Source organism: Cheilinus undulatus, linkage group 12 (genome assembly GCF_018320785.1).
Source record: "Cheilinus undulatus linkage group 12, ASM1832078v1, whole genome shotgun sequence".
Classification (NCBI taxonomy): Eukaryota; Metazoa; Chordata; class Actinopteri; order Labriformes; family Labridae; genus Cheilinus; species Cheilinus undulatus.
Window position 1 is genome coordinate 30,700,291 of NC_054876.1, and position 17,039 is coordinate 30,717,329.

Consider the following 17,039-nt stretch of genomic DNA (forward strand, 5'->3'; position numbering starts at 1 on the left):
ACAATTGTTTGAGACTGGACCCCTGCAAGATGGATCTGCCTGATGACGAACATGGAATCTGGCAAATTCACCTGCTTTACAAAGGGGGAAAGCTCATTCTGATTGTATGTAATGTAAATACATAGTGTGCATGCGTGTACTAAATGCTGTCACATCGGAATCAGATCTTAGGACCAGCATGTTCATGAATGACACATAATTACTACGTGTTGTACTGTATTTCAAGATGCAAGTTTAATTTAAAGAGTTCAATTCAAGGAAGTCCAGTGTACTTCCAAACTAAGGAAAACACTTGGTTTGGTCACAAACACTTAAAAAAAATAAGAACTAAATTAACTGTGGCCTCCATATCTAAATAAGCTAAGAGACTGGTGCTAAAGTGCACCATCTAGATGGCATTTGTATCATCTACATGTAATATTTACTTATCACTTCCTAACTGCTACTGCTGCAGTCAAAAAACTTAAAGTAGCACTTAAGTCTCTGCTTCTTTGGCATTTAGGAGAAATTGAGTTTCATTTAGCTGATAAAATTGAGCACACAATTCACAGCACAAATGAAATAAGAAAGGTGAACCAACCTCATGTGGCTGCGGCATTGACACGCCTTTCTGCACCAGGAGCTTGATAATTTCATAGTTGTTGGTGTGAGCAGCGAGGATGATGGGAGTGATGTCAGGGGTGAAGTCAGAAAACTGCTTATCCAGTAAGATAGGAGGAACCTTAGAGAGGAAAGGAGAGAAAACACTTGAAACACACATACTTTATTTAAGAGACTCTTAAAGCTGCACATTTGGCCTTGGCTTTATGTGATCGATCACCAATCATAAGGCCTCATGGTCTTGTTCTGTCAGGTTTAACAGGCAGGCTCAGAGCTCAAAAGAAGTTATTGGTTTGATTAAACACAAAGCTAGAAAAATAGTTTGACCTCTGAGTCCAGTTCTTTATACTCAGTAAAATTGAAAAAGCAGGAACAACAAATCAAGCGTTATATCTGTTGACAGCTGCAGAGAAAACTTTTCAAACACCAGTGAGGAATTCTGCCCTCGGTCAAAGTTTGAGACACCGTGCCATACATATCAAACCTGCTGTACAAGGTCAGGCAGCAGTCTGGTTAAAAAAAAAGAAAATCAGTATTGCACACGTGTCAGAGGGAGTCATTACGCTCAGAATGAATCTCATTCCACCTAGCGCTCTTATCATCCACTCCAGCTAAGCCCTTATGCTAGTCCCCGTCCATTCAGTGGAAATACACGGCTGCAGGCTCCAGAGGAGTAAGCCGCCCCTTTTAGCTCCTTTTAATTGAAGGCCTGTTATCTGATTCTGGATAAGAGAGAAGTTGGAAAACATCTCAGCATGTTATGAGCGGTTTAGAAACTTAGAGCAAACAGGGAAAAAGATGGAAGGCCACTTTTGATAATATGAGAACTACATAGTGGTCTAATAGAGGAACAACACTTACATGAGCTTGTTGAGTTGCACCTGTCTCGTTTACTGTCACGATGAACAAGACAGGAGAAATAATTTGTAAAACCACATTCTAAACTTCATCAGATGCAGTCTGACCTATAATCATAAATTTCAGCTCCCCCTTACCTATGATGCGGTATGGAGCAGTAAATAGTCAGGTAGGGTAAGGGTTAGGCTACCAAAAGTTAGGAGTCAAAAACATGAACTGTAAAACCTGATTACAGAACAATTAACAAAGCCAAGTAAACAGTCTGCTTACAGGATAGAGCTTGTCCTCTATGAATACACTCTAATGTAGCTAGGCTAAAGCTAACAAAGCCACATTAGCTACCTTTGTAATGTAGATAATATCAAAAGCTAACTAAGCTTTATTAATCCCATCAGCTACATAGGTAACATAGCTATGTAGCTGAATCTAAAGCTAACAAAGCTATGTTAGCTATATAGGTAATGTCGCTACATAACTCATGTAGCTAAAGCTAAAACATTACTTGTTTGTTTATTAATTTTGTATTGTGTGTTGGTATGTATGGCTTTATGTGTGTTGGACCCCAGGAGGAATAGCCAATTTTGCTAATGCTAATGGGATCCTAATAAAGAAAGAAAGAAAGTAAGAAAGCAAACAAAGCTATGTTAGATTATGCTGCGTATGCTAAAGCTAGACCTGTTTTAGAAGAAGTTACACAAATGGTGGCTTCCTTGTAGCTTTATTAGCTTTAGCTAAAGCTATTGAAGCTACATTGGCTTCTATCTTACAACGTTACATTAACTATGTCGCTAGCTTAGCTGTGTTTACTTTAGCTCAAGCTAATGGAGCTTAAGAGAGCCACTGTTAGCATGACTGCTTCCAAAATGGATCTTTATTATTCCCGGACTTGATGTCTGACCCTTTTTTCTGTTTTACTTATGAAATGTTGCTTCGTCTGACTTGTTGGCAATGTGGTTATTTCATGAATGTAACTGCCAAACTACATTTAAGGAAAAAAAAAAAAGAAATTGTAAAGCATCGTACTTTGTCACTTCCGTTCTGGCAGATGCAGCACCCAACAGTGGTGGTTGGAAGGCTGTTACCTGCTATTTGCTTGTGCTAGATTTGTTTTTATTAATTGAAATCAAAATAATGTTATTTCAGTTGTCAGTATGTTTACCATTTACACAATAATTTACTCATGAAAAGGCACATTAATGAAGTTCTCTGTCAAAAATGTTTGTTTACAGAGTTAACACATTTGCACCCCTAGTGTCCAGACTAAGAAATGTAATACTGTTAAGAAAAGCCTCATGTTCTAATATGGGCCATATTTCATTTTATTTTGTAAAATTTGAAGTGGGACAAAAAATGGACCACTGGGGGCAGTTGGCCCCCGGGCCATAGTTTGGACACCCCTGCCTTAAGTCCATTATTAGTGAAAACATAAATAGTATCAGTTAAACTCTGTTAAATAACTGTTCTCTGGGGAAAATGTGATGCTTTTATTTTTTTAATAAACATTTCATCAGCTGTGGACTTATTTTATCCTGTTATTACCCGTGTAGTTTACTCTCAGAGCGGTCAGGGAGCAGCAGAAACTCTAAAAAAGTGGCGCGGAGTCATGTCTGAGCTTTGTCGTATTTTACAGAGGAGGCTGGTTTAATAAGCTCTTCTCTGTTCTCTGTGTGGGAGGAGGAGGAGGGACATCAAATAATCCACATCAAACAAGCTCAGCCTCTGCCCAAGCACGGAGCAGGATGAGTGCAGACAGGTAGATGTGAAGTTATGATAATAGTGAGAAAAAATGATCCAAATGATAGCCCACTTGTTCGTGTAATACCAATCTGTTACCAAAATAGAAGTCAGTTACAGACCAACAGCTACCCTATTAAAAATGAAACATTATCACAGCGTGCTCTGGCTTTTGATACTCGTCTCAAGCCCTCCTGCTGTTTTTCAGCTGGGATTCCACATCATCACAGACAATGTTAAAATTTAAAAAGCTGGTATTAAATGCACACTGGGCAGCTTTGTTTGTGAGTGACACTGTGGAAAATAAGCCTAGTCCTCTGTGGTCATGCTCACTTTGTATCATAGCCCGTGTTAAATTTAGAGGAGAGCAGGATTCCTTTAGGCTGCTGTCTTTATGCGCAAATACGCAAGCATGCAGGTTGAACTGAGTCCCAAAACAATGACAAAATTGGATTATGAAAAGATAGAGATAAAAATACAAAAGAGAAACAAAAAAGAAACGCCTGAAGGTCCTTTTAATTAAGAAACACCATCAGCTCCAGTGTTTGTGCCTCCGACAGACAGAGGCATATCTGCACTGAGAGGATAATACATGAAGCTGTTTAAAACCCTGATATCAGATGTGATTCTCAGCAGGAAAACAAATAAGCCACAGCGCTCCGAGATTATTACAAACACATCATTCAGACAGGCTGCAAAATAGAAAGACAAATGCAAACAGTTCCCAGAAACCATCAAAATAAAGCTCCTTATTAATAAATCGGAGAAGAGACGGGCTACAGAAAGGATGTTCTTTTTCCCACACAGCCTTTTGATATAATCAATGAGTCTCTCTTGGGGGAATTTGGAAGTGCTGGAGTGATCTGTTTTCATAACACAGTCATATGAGGTAAAGAAGCATGTTGGCTCAGAGGCCTAAAGACACAGAGGAAATGTAGAGGCTGATAGGTGTCACAGCTGAGGGAATAAATGGCTCCAGCCTTCTGTCTGCTCTATCTATGCATCTGTCATTTTCTCTTCTGCACTATCTTTACCCACTTTATTCTTACATTCAAATTTATTAACTCCTTTTTTATCTTGAATTGATTTTTTTTAGCCAATTGGACAGCTGGATAATACTTAATTAAGTTGATATGTACTAACGGACTCAGAGTGGGGAAAGCAGGGACTGCAAAATGGGTGTGTTAGATTTTCATCTCTTCATATTTATATCATCTGACTACAGACAGACAGACCCCCCTTATATTAAGAAAAACAGAAGCAAAAGATGGAGATGTTTACATTGAATCAATTTTGTTATTTCCATTTTATTTTATTTGTAAAAGGACCATGCACAAGATTGAATATAAATATGTGATGCATTGTACCAGAGTTAACTTAAGGTAATTTACATTAAGTGGAGAATCCTCCCACGTGGAGCTGCCATGATCAAAGCCTACACAAAGACAGACAGCTTAATGTATTTTTGATGTGGCTGGGTCATTCTGGGCCTGTGTCCACAGCTGATGTATTTTGCACTTGCAGTGCCCACAACCTTTCAAAGCACTTCTCACCAGTTCTTAATGTTGTTAGACTATAGCAGGTGAATTTCTAAGATTGTTTTTACCTTTATTGAGAGAGGACAGCCAACAGTACAAGAAACATTGAGAGAGAGCAGGGGAAGGCATACACCAAATGTTGCCCAGACTGGGAATTGTGTGCGTTAGTGCGTTTAGGACTATTAAGTACATCATGCAATTAATACAATTTTCCTTTACTTAAGGTTATATCACCAAGAACACATTACTAACAATGTGAAGGAATCCTGTACTAATATTAGTGGCAGCTGCAGACCTAAAACATTAACCTCAAAAAGACAAATTAGATCAGTTTCAAATCCACCATCAGCCAATCAGCCAAGCAAACATCGCCCTGGGTGCACATGTCCCATTTGCATGCATGTAAATGAGGGAATAATTTGGCACAAAATTACTGTCTCATAAAACAGATGTGATGTGCATGGATTGTTTGCAATCATGTGATCCTGAATGTCCACTGGGGGTCAGGAATGAATAGGAACAGAGAAAAAGTATTACTTTACAGTTATAAATGGACCTCTATGTCATCATCGTCAGATAAAACTTGTGATGTTGACGTCTGTTGCAGTGTGAGATTGTAAACTCTCTTGGTAAATAATTGACCATAAATCTTCAAATTAATTAATCGATAGAGTATTAACTTACACATATTGAATTCCCTCAGCTGTAGCTGATTAATAACTGATATCCAAGAATATTAGTTTGTATAATAATAATAATGTGTTATCTGTTATAACACATCAGTGGCACCAGACACTGTGTGGTCACTGTGTTTTTTTATACAGTCTGAGTTTCACATCATTATCTAATGCAATGATTCTCAAATCCGGAAAAATGTTGCAGAAAGCCCACCAGTATACACACACACAACACTATTCCAGCCACAGAGGGATGATACGAGCACGGTGTTTATCCTAAATCTGATTCTTTACACCACAAGACTTTTCACTTGCTGGATCCGTGGAAGGAACATTACCAGACTAACCTTTGCTCACTCCTGGATCTAATCATACAACATCACAAGTAAGAGGCTTTGATCTGTTCAGAACTAGCTGTAAGTAGTGTTTCATGTGCATTTATTGAAAGATGTGTTTGGTGTCTTATTTTTACCTCCGCCAAGGAGGTTATGTGATCAGCAGGGTTTGTTTGTTTGTTTGTTAGCAACATAACTCAAAAAGTTATGGAAAGATTTTGATAAAATTTTCAGGAAATGTCAGAAATGGCATAAGGAAGAACTGGTTAGATTTTGGGAGTGATCCAGATCACTGTCTGGATCCAGGAATTTTTTAAAGGATTCTTTACTATTGGGAGATAGGGCTAATGGTGGAAGTCTGCGCTCTCCGAGTGCTTTTCTAGTCTTTGCTTATGTGTTGTTGATTTACTTTGCTGTGCTCATTTATGCCCAGTACAGTGCCTTCACTTACACAAAACATCAGTGTGACTGTCGGTCAAAATCAAGGCACTTAATTCTAAGACTGATTTTTTTTGGTTGTCGTTCTCTGTCTTCATGATGGTGCCAAGTTAACTGTTCATTTGGATTAATAATTTGAAGTATTTATTTAATCATTCTAATATTTTTTAATAACCAAAACCTAGCATTATAAATCCCAATAGTAGTATTAAGAGAAGTCCTCTTAGTTGTTGCCCAATGTTGTAGTGAAGCACATTTCAGCATTTATCCACAATCCCTCCTCTACATGTTTCCTTTCTCATATAGGATTCTGTACAAGTACAACCATCAGTTAGTCCGTCTTATTGAGCAACTGTCTTTTGTGTAAAATATAATCATTAATGATTTGTTAAAAGACGTCTTTGAGACTGGCAGTGTTCCCATAGTGTGCAGCAGTAGGAAGCCTTTCTTTGCTTGCCATGTGGGCAGGTATAAGAGTGTGATGTCATGCAAAAACTATGAATACCAGCTCCTGAGAGACAGAAAAAGAAATGATGAATTTAAGTGTATGTTCCAGTCAGTGCTGTCATATAGCAAGCGAAGTAAAGTGTTCACTGGGTAGATAAGAATCAGTGAAGACGCCAGTCTGACCATAATTTAGCAGTATTTGTTTTTATTACAGTGACTACGCCTCTAAACAGGAAGTTCTTACGTCCTAAAAGAAGTTTGTTTAACAACCATAATTTGGAGATCTCAACCCAATCTGAATCTCCTAGATTAACAAACATCAAACACACTCTAATTTCAGACAAACTGTCTCCATGTTTACCTCAAAGAGCTTACTCAGTAAACCTCTCTCTGTTAGACCTATTTCTTTTCCATAACACAGGGGGAAGGCTTATGAAGACAGCTTTTTGAAGTGTCAGCTTTTGTAGTTGCCAACAATACATGGTCAATTATTTTAGATGGAATAAAAGCCTCCAGGCGTAGCTTTGAAGCTACACATTGAATAACAGTATTTAAACAGCTGACACTGCATTGTGGCACTTAGTTAGATCCCAAATCTCTCCTGTAATTTGGCATGTGGGCTACTCTGCTGTATATCATGTTTTAGACACAGCTTGGCTGTATTGATCAGCACTCATGGGGATCAAAACACAGCAGGGATTCAGGGATAACAATGCATGCGCTGTAGGTTGCATAAAGTAAACATATAAACTGTATATGAATAAGATAGCAAGTCTCCCAGAGGCTGGAAAAAAATACTGACAAGGCTTCATAGTCCTGACTTGTGTAATCAGCACACAGTACGCTGGCCCTAAAATCAATACCTCAATTTAAAAAATGCACTACCCTTAAGAGATTTCCCTGACAACCCACACAAGTACTTCACTACACCTTATAGAGGACTTACAACATATGAGTGTAATGTGAGCAGAAGTCAATTAGTTAAAAAAAGAAGGCTTAGACTAGAAGAAGTCAGCGGGCTACAGGACAAAAGTACAAAACCAAGCTCTTCACGCTGCCGTGAGAGAAAAGGTGACTCATGCCCTCTGGTCTGCAGCAACTTCACTAGCTAAGGAGTCCTACATGACAATCAATGCACATTTTGTTGACAACAAGAGGAAAATGCATCCCTACATACTGCAGACTAGGCTGATGCACAGCAGTGGTCATACTCAAAAGTCGTTCATCTATAGAGGAATAGGCCCAGGGGCCGAATCTGGCCCTTGGAACAGTTAAATGCGGCCTGCAAGATTATCTCATATTTCTGTTATAACTGGCACATCAGTATGAGGTCTGCAGAATTCCTCATGTATAAAAATTTAAACTTATCCTTGATGATTTAAGATATCCTTGTTAAATCATAAAATCTGAAAAAAAGGTATAAATATATTTAGATAAGAAGTCAGGAATTAAAAATGAAATCTATTTTGTTTTAATCTTCTATTTTCAACTTTACATCTCACAATTAGGACTCAAAGTTAGGATTTTGACTTTTAATTTCATACGCTGAGCATTTCAACTCATAATTTTAACTTCTCATATTATATTTTGAGCTTTAAGATTCATAATTCTAAATTTTAATTCATATTTTGACCTTTTTAACTTAATTATTTTGTCTCATATTTTCAACTCCAAACTTAGACCTAATAATCCCATAGTTTGACATTTAGACTCACAATTTAAAATTTTGAATCACATTTTGACTTTTCATTTCATGATTACAAATTTTATTACATATTTTGACCTTTTAACTTGTGATTTTGACTTTCTTTCTAATATATTTGCCTTAAAAACATTATTTTTCATTTTCAATTCCATGTTTTGACCTTTTTGAACTAATAAATTTACTCATCTCAGATTGTGAGCCTTCAAACTTATCTTTAGAATTTTTTAAATGTCAAGATCATTTATCATCAGTGCTAATTTTTTTTTCTTCATATTTTATTACTGGTAAAATGAGGTTGACAGTTTCTGGTTTAAAAAGGTGACCCTGTTAGACCTTCAGGTTAGACCTGAATCTAGAATCTGGCCCCTGCTGTGATTGAGTTTAACACCCTTGGATTACAGGAAAAAAGCAATGAAAACATGAAAATGTAGGAAATGTAGCTCAGTTAGCTGTGTAAGCTACAGAGATAAAGAAGCAAAGTAGCAAATGTGGCAACAGCTAAAGCGACAAATAGCTACAATAATGGAGCTACGAAGATAACTTACTCTAGGTAGCTTTGTTATTGATTCAGTTTGTGTAACTACATTAGCTGTAGCTACGTTTAGTAAAGTCCATGTTGCTAAAGCTTACTAGCTACATTGGCTTACGTAGTAATGTTTGTAGTTAATACAAATTAGTTACAGTGCCCTATAGGTACTGAAACATGATTGGGATGCTATCCGGAGCCAGAACATGTGCAGTAGGGGAAGTGGTAAAGATGGGAGTAGTGGCCACAATTCTGCTACAAACAGCACTCAGGCCTGATAGTCCACTTACAGAAAGTTGAAAGACTATTGTGTTAGTTTTAGAAATGTTTTTCCCTGCTTTTCCTCTACTCTGCTTATCCGGTTGAGAATGCAATGCAGTGAGCTGCATTTGTCTATCATCATCATCTCATAAAATAAGTCATTTAAAGTCTTTAGATAAGGGAACACATGGAAATTTAAACACATGATAAAGAATTAACTTTGATGATAAAAACCATGTTTTAACAAATATTCATTTCGTGAGTATTGTAATTTAAAATCTAAACCATATCCCATTGTTAACATGGAAGAGGAGGGTTTAAGACAGGGGTGTCCAAACTTTTCTCCACTGAGGGCTTCATACTGAAATATATGAGAATGGTGGGGCCGGTTTGGTATACCAAACCTTGAGGGTATTAAAGTTAGTAAAACCAATCTAATATAGGTTAAGAATTTCTTAGTGATTTTGAGTCCTCACATGGCTAGTTAGTGGTCGACAAATAGCCAATCAATTCAACGACTTTGGGGAGGCCAATCAGATTTCAGGAGGCCCTGGTTGGCCCTGGCTACCACTGGTTATGCACCTAGAATGCTGTTGGTGCTGCCATTTTCCACGGTGATCAATTAGGGCGTTATAAATTGAGATGTAGTTATTACTTGGTTGCCAATATGTTTTTACCAGTCACAGTGTCATCTTAGTTTAGTCACAAATTAAAAAAACATGGAAAAAACCTTCATGTCAAAATGCTTGTTTACAAAATTAGCACGGTAGCACCGCCTGGTGCTTAAATAAAGAAGTACAATAGAGTCAAGCAAATGCTTCATGTATTAATGTAGGCCATATTTCACTATATTTTTTTTAAGTTGCTGCGGGCCGATCAAAAGTGGATCATGGGCCGCATTTGGCCCCCAGGCTATAGTTTGGACGTCCCTGGTTTAAGATATATACTGCAGCCTGTCAGCAGGGGGGGCTCTGAATCATCTGGCTCTCCTTCTCCTGAGCTCTTGATGTGTCCATTCATTCTACAGTCTATGGCACATTTTAAAAAATTATGTATGGCCCGTATTTACAAAAAAAAAAGATAAAAAGGTCTCTTTAACTCACTACTCTATTAAATATAGTGAACTTTATTAAATTAAAAAAATACAAAAGTTGTTCCTTTAAGTATTCAAACCCAAAAAAGGAAAAAAGGAATGCACTTAGTCTGTATGGAAAGCAAACATCATGGATTCTATTTTCTTCTGATACTGTGGTAAAAAGCTCCCTATGTTTGTACTGCCACTATCAAAACTCAGTAGAGCACACTAATCTTCCATCCCCACTCCTCCTCACCTGCATGCCTCCACTGGGCTTCTTGTGATTTAGCAGCAGCTCCACGGCTCCCACCACCTCTTTACGGATTGCGTGGAGCAGGGCATCACCGACGTAGACGTTGAAGCTCAGTAATAGTTCGATGATTTCCAAGTTCTCATTCTCGATTGCAATCAGCAGAGCTGTGCGGCCGAGGGGGTCGATGCAGTTGATGTTGATCTTGAAGTAGATCTCTGCCTCCTGACAAAATAGAAATTTGATTGAAATGTAGGGTTTGTCCCAAGCGTGGCAGCAGCGCTTGATTTAAAAGAACATCATCGATGAGAAGGGAAAAAAGACAACAAAACGCATGATTCACAGCCAGTTTAGATCAAGCTATGTGTTTTCTTTTTTCTTTTTGTCTTTTCAAATGGCATCATGCCAGACTACACAACAAAATCCTTCTCCTGCCAACAGACTGGCAGCACTAAAAGTGTGATGCTGGCCAGTCACTGCATGCCATCTTCACAATGTCTTCATGACTGTGTGTGAGTTCATATGCTTTGAGCTCTGAAAATAACCAACTAGAAAAGCACTCAGAGAGCACAGACCTCCGCAATTAGCCCTATATCCCAATAGTAAAGAATCCTTTTAAAAATTCCGGATCCGGATCACTCCCAAAATCTAATCAGTTCTTCCTTATGCTATTTCTGACATTTCCTGAAAATGTCATCAAAAACTGTCCATGACTTTCTGAGTTATGTTGCTAACAAACTAACAAACAAACAAACAAACGGAGGCAATTAATCAATCAATTGTTTATACATCACCAAATAATAACCAAAGTTATCTCAGGACACTTTACAAAGAGGGCTGGTCCAGCCCATACTCTCTGTTGGAGCCTGTTAAAATTGAGAGCAGCATTAATCATTAATATCATAATAAAAAACAAAGAAAACAAAAAACAAGAAACACCCTACTGCCAGCGTTGTCAGTTTGGACAATCCTGCGGTTCCACCAGCCAGGTACCTTCAGTGCATGTCTAAGCTTCAGGTTACGTCACCAGAGTAACATGTCAGTGCCTCTCAAGGGGGTATCTGACTTCACTTATGTACAACAAAAGGACAACAAGATGCTTTGTCCATGTTACTATACAGTAAGTGATCTAAATAAAGCTAAACGCTGCAGTATATTGTGGTTTTACTCATTAAGTATCATCAACCAACATTTGGCAAACTTGGGTAACTTTTTTCAGCTTTTTGTGGAGTTTAGAGATGATTTGGAGCAGACATTACCTGTCCTTGCATGCAGATAGCTGTTACAAAACATCATTCAAAGCTACAACACTGTTAGATGACTGCTGATGGGTTTGTTCTACAGGGGATTTTACTCCAACTTTTTTTTCCCTTTCCACAAGGACTGTTTTCCTGGTCACAGCCAATGCTTACTGAACTGCATGAATAGCAGGAGATAATTTACTCGTAATCTTTAAGGGTAATCTTGCAGACATGTTTGTCCAGCAGCAACATTTTAGTATAGAGACAGTGATCAAAATTGGGAAGGATAGCAAAGCAGGGCTTAATTAACTTGCTTGCTTTCTTGTCTTCCTGCACTCTGCTGTTTTTGCAATGCTATGTGGTAAACTCTATACTTGTGCAAGCCCTCATGCATTGGATCCCAGGCACTGTGAGTCTACCAACCAGCTGGTCTGTAGCAATTTTTCTGTCTACTCAAGGTCTGACACTTGTCAGGGTAAATAAAGGCTGCAGATGTTATTTGGAAACAAGGAGACTATAATCACAGCTGCAGATGTTACTCATAAATCTTCTGATCCTTTTTTCATTAATCCAATTAGACTGGAGTTTAATATCCATCCATTCATCCATACTTTAAGTCACTGTATTCAGTCATCCATGTACATATCGATGCATTCTTCTTCAGTGCATTTATCTAAATACTCACCTCCAGAGCCTGCTTGACACTAGCATAGTCCCCCTTCTCCACAGCTCCTAGGTAAGTTTTCTCCAAGGGCGACAGCTCTGACTCGGCCCGCACAATCCTCAGCGGGATGCGGTCCCGGTAAGAGGAGCTGTCAGTCCGCCGATAGTACAGTTGAGACATTTCCCCAAGCTTCAGCTTACCAGCACTCTGCTAACACGGCTACAGCTGCTGCCAGGCTGGGGGGGCTCACACTGGAAGGGACAGGGACAAAGGTGTTATAGGAGGAAGATGCTTGGCACTGGATTTCACAAGTAAGAAAAGCTGAGAGAAGAAGGACAAGGACATAGAGTCAGAGGTGAGAGGACTGCAGAAGAAGACAGAATGAAGCAGATCAATAATAGCTGCCCATTGAAAAATATTCTCATGTCTTAAAGCTGATTCATATCCGACTGTTTCAAAATGCTTCAACAGCAGTGAAGAGATTCTGCATTAATAAACTGATTTTAAGTCTACTGACTTCATGTTTACTTTCCAGAAGTGTCATTGACACATTTATTTGGCTCTTCTTTCACTGAGAAGCCTCTCGTGATCTTTCCTTGCAAAACATTCCAAATTAATGAATAAATCTTGGTGAGCTGGAGGTATTTCGTTCAATTTCTAACTGCCAAACATTTGTCAAACAGACTTTGATTTCAACATCTTAAATAACCAAACTAATATCTGAAATGCTCTATTGTACGACACAAAAATCAGCCTTACAAACAGACACTATAGTATATTTCCCCTAAGGCCTTTTAGCATGGTTGCTCTCTCAGTCAAAGATGTGTAAACCTTTAACTCCTCTAAGTCTGAGATAATGTCATTGCCATGTTTTCTACATGGCTGACAGCAGATGCTTCTAGAACTTTTGGGCACGATGCTTCACAGAGACAAGACTTCACAGAAACGCAGCGACACTGCAGAGTAACACTCTCCCTACAAGGAGACGTCCCTGATATCATGTTACAATCAAACCTGCAAGCAGTGAGAGCAACAAATACTCTCTAATGATTAATTATTTAACTTAACAAAACCAGGTGTTCCTATGACATAATTGAAGCCATTTTACTTTTTATGGACAAGGATCTCTTTGAACTTTGTTCTGTTTATCCTGGCAGCTGTTCTGTAGATTTGATTATGGGGGAATTTCCAGTGATATAAGGGATGTAGAATAATATGTCCTCCCCATGACTAACTATAGTGACTATCCACTAATGGTAGTTGTTATATTTTCTGAAGTGTCCGTTTCTGGTAGGCCTACCTGTTGCTCTCTTGGTTGTACTAATAACCACACACAGATAAAAGTGTGTCTTTAACAGCTGTGTTTAAAGCATGCTCTTCACTGTATGAATGCATCAGGGATGTGATTCTTATACAGAATTTCAGATTTGTCAGTTTGAAGAGATGACCACTTGAATCACTGATATTTTTAACGACACATATTAAAAGAGGGATAATTTTTTAAATGATAATAATTTCAAAACATTTAGAAAATAGAGAGAGAGATGGCAAAGCTCTGACTGGGATTTTAAGCATACAAGATGTGTGCCCCAGCTCCTTTAACAAAAAGCGATGATTCTTATTATTAGGGCTGGGCAATTCATTGATATTTAGATTCAATCATAACATGTCCCACAATTTTCAAATCGCAGACGGTGCAATATTTCTTTGACCTTAAATGTAGTTTACAATACCAGTTTAACACATCTTTGGAGGCAGAAATGTTATCCCCTAAACTAGTGGTTCAACCACTTATATTTATTAAATGAAAAATGTTGTAGTTTGGACCATAAATGGTGCATAAGAGATTGCACAAAGAAATACGTTTGAAAAAAGCTCATCATAGGTTTTATTTTATTCCATTTTTCCCAAGACAGCATGGAAATTTGGTAATTTGTCAAGGAATTTCCTAATTATCCTAGGAAAACCAGCTTTCTTAGCCCTATCACTTCCACTTTGTTATAATACCACTGACAGTTGACTGTGGAATATTTAGGAGCAAGGATATTTCACCACTGGATTTGTTGCACAGGTGGCATCCTATCACAGTACCACGCTGGAATTCACAGAGCTCCTGAGAGCGACCCATTCTTTCACAAATGTTTGTAGAAACAGTCTGCATGCCTAGGTGCTTGATTTTATACACCTGTGTACATGAAAGTGATTGGAACACCTGGTTTCAAACATTTGGATTGGTGAGTGAATACTTTTGGCAATATAGTGTATGTTCTGTATGTTAACTTTTTGGTCTTTATACATCATAAACTTTTTGCCACACATATGTTTCCTAGCACTCATTCGGACCCACTGGAAACAACTTTGCAGCCCACTTTTGAGTCCCACCCCACAAGATGAGAACCACTGCTCTACACATCATAAAAGTTCAAGATTTTACTCGCTCTTTTAGGTCCACTGTGTGTCTCTTTTCACTCATTAAAGGGGACATATTTTACACTTTTAAGACAAGTTTACATGGGTCTCAGGGGTCCCCAAAACATGCCTGTGAAGTTTGTTGCTTAAAAAACACTCCAGTATTGGATTTTTGCATGTCTAAATGAGCTGTTTCTGTGTCTGTGGCTTTTAATGTTACTGAGCAGTATGACTACACCCCTCTCAGGAAATGGATATGGCTTAATGGATGTAGCTCTCCTGAGCTGAGAGGAGGATTAGGAGAGGAGGGCAGCACTTTCTTCCAAGCAGGGAGGGCCAACCAAACCTGTGATTACTCCCCACATGACATCATGAGGGGAAAATCTGAGAACAGCTTGTTTCAGTACACATCTTCTGAAAGGTGGAGAAAGAGAGGGATGGAGGGAATAGATTTTTCTGGTACTTGAGGGGATTTGTGGACAGGCCAGGGGCACATATTTTTGTTAGAAAAGCCTGAAGAAGTGATTTTTGCTAATATGTGACCTTTAATGAGTGGATTAACAGACACGCAGCTGCAGAACTGCTATAAGACAAAGAAAATTGCCTTTGCTTTTTCTTAAATATGTAAACTGGTGTAAAATCTCGACATTTTAAATTTGGGTTGTTGTTAGGATTTAAATGATGGATGCTACTCTGCACAATAAAAGTAAAGCTAGAGCCAGCAGGTGAAAGTTTCATTTAGCACCTGAAACAGAGAAAATAATTATTTAATAAAAATTCTATGAAGGCGACAGCTGACCTTTCCAGAGGAAACAATCTCCACTTCTGAGACAAACTAATAAACATGTATTTATCACTGAAATCTTTTGTGTTATTTGTTCAAAAAGGGGAAAAACTAAAACGACCAGTTGAGATTTCTCAAAGCGCATTTGCTTCCCTTCTTCAAATGAGCAGTGACATCCTCCAGTCGCTGCTGGTTGCTTGGTAACCTCACAGTGACTGCATGGCAATCAATAATGTAATGTTAGGTTTTAAACCAACAACCCCAAATGTTCTCTCACCCTGATGTGCTGCAGCAGCAGTAATTCGTGTCAGCCTAATTGCAAGTTAACACCACAAAGTGGGAGAATATTTAAGCCACGCTGTCAGCCGCTGTTCCTAAGCAACATTTCAGATACATTATGTCACCTGTCACATTCACTTACAGCCCAGTCACCACTCGCTGCTCCCTAATGGCATCTCATTTCCCCCCTTGAAAGAAAACAACTTCAAAAAACATAAAAGAAAGATTTGCTCTATGGAGAACTTTTCCAACTCCAGGGCTTCTCTTACAGCACATTTTCACACCTCATTTGAGACCCTGAGCGCTAGTTTGATATTGCTATGGCCTTTTGCTAAATAGTTTTACTTTGAAACAAAATACCTCTGAAGTGCCACATGGGGACCCTGCAGCCACTGCTGCAAAGTAACTTAAGGCTGCAGAGTAGAAATCAGACACAATGCAGAGAGAGTGCTACAGCAGTGTAACAGGACATCATGGTGCCACAAGAGGAGCATACGTGGTATGGCTATCAAAAAATTAAACTAATACTTTAATACAGTTTCATTGAACACCATCTGCATCAACACACCGCTGCATTCAGGTCTTCCTCTGATCAAAGCAGTGCAGTAAGTCTTCTTCAGACAGTTGTCTCGGAACTTTCTTTTCTTAACTTCTGACACAGACTGTTCCTTTGAGCACAGATTTGATCTTGGGAAAAAGGAAAAAGTCACACAGTGCTAGATCAGGTGAATAGAGGGTGATCAAGCACTGTGATTTGTTTTTGGGTCAGAAAGTGCTTTACAAAGAGCACAGTGTGAGCTGACACTGTCTTGATAAAGAATGAAACCAATTTTTCCACAATTTTGCTCTCTTACTTCAGACTTCTTATCACAGTTTTTCCTAGAACCTGTTTGGAATAGTCTTGATTCACCATTGACCCCTCTGGAACCCACTGCTCCAAAAACCTCTAATGTCAAAGGAAACAGTCAACAAGGACATGATTTGGACTTGCTTTGTTGTGCTGTCTTCATTCTTGGTGAAAATGGTGTTTTCCAATGCACTGACTGTTGTTTTGTCTCAGGATTGTACTGGAAGATCCAAGTTTCAAGCGGGTAATCACTCCTCCTAAAAAACTGGGCTTCTTTCAGTTTATGTCTCAACAAATTTGCCTGAAATTTTTCCTTTCGATTAGGAGCCAGAAGTTTTAGAACAGCTTTGGCACACACTTTTTTCATGTTC

The 17,039-nt window shown here is 38.6% G+C and overlaps 1 protein-coding gene across 1 annotated transcript in view; it reads right to left on the reverse strand.

Moving 5' to 3' along the window:
* Positions 1 to 17,039, reverse strand: part of LOC121518830 (short transient receptor potential channel 4-like) — a 46,959-nt gene that overhangs the window by 26,267 nt on the left and 3,653 nt on the right. Inside the window, exons 2-4 of the mRNA XM_041801470.1 lie at positions 12,371 to 12,600; positions 10,451 to 10,669; positions 581 to 721 (exon numbers count right to left, since the gene is read on the reverse strand). Of these exons, the coding sequence (XP_041657404.1) occupies positions 581 to 721; positions 10,451 to 10,669; positions 12,371 to 12,529 (519 nt within the window). The 5' untranslated portion in view covers positions 12,530 to 12,600. The remainder of the gene's footprint in view (positions 1 to 580; positions 722 to 10,450; positions 10,670 to 12,370; positions 12,601 to 17,039) is intronic.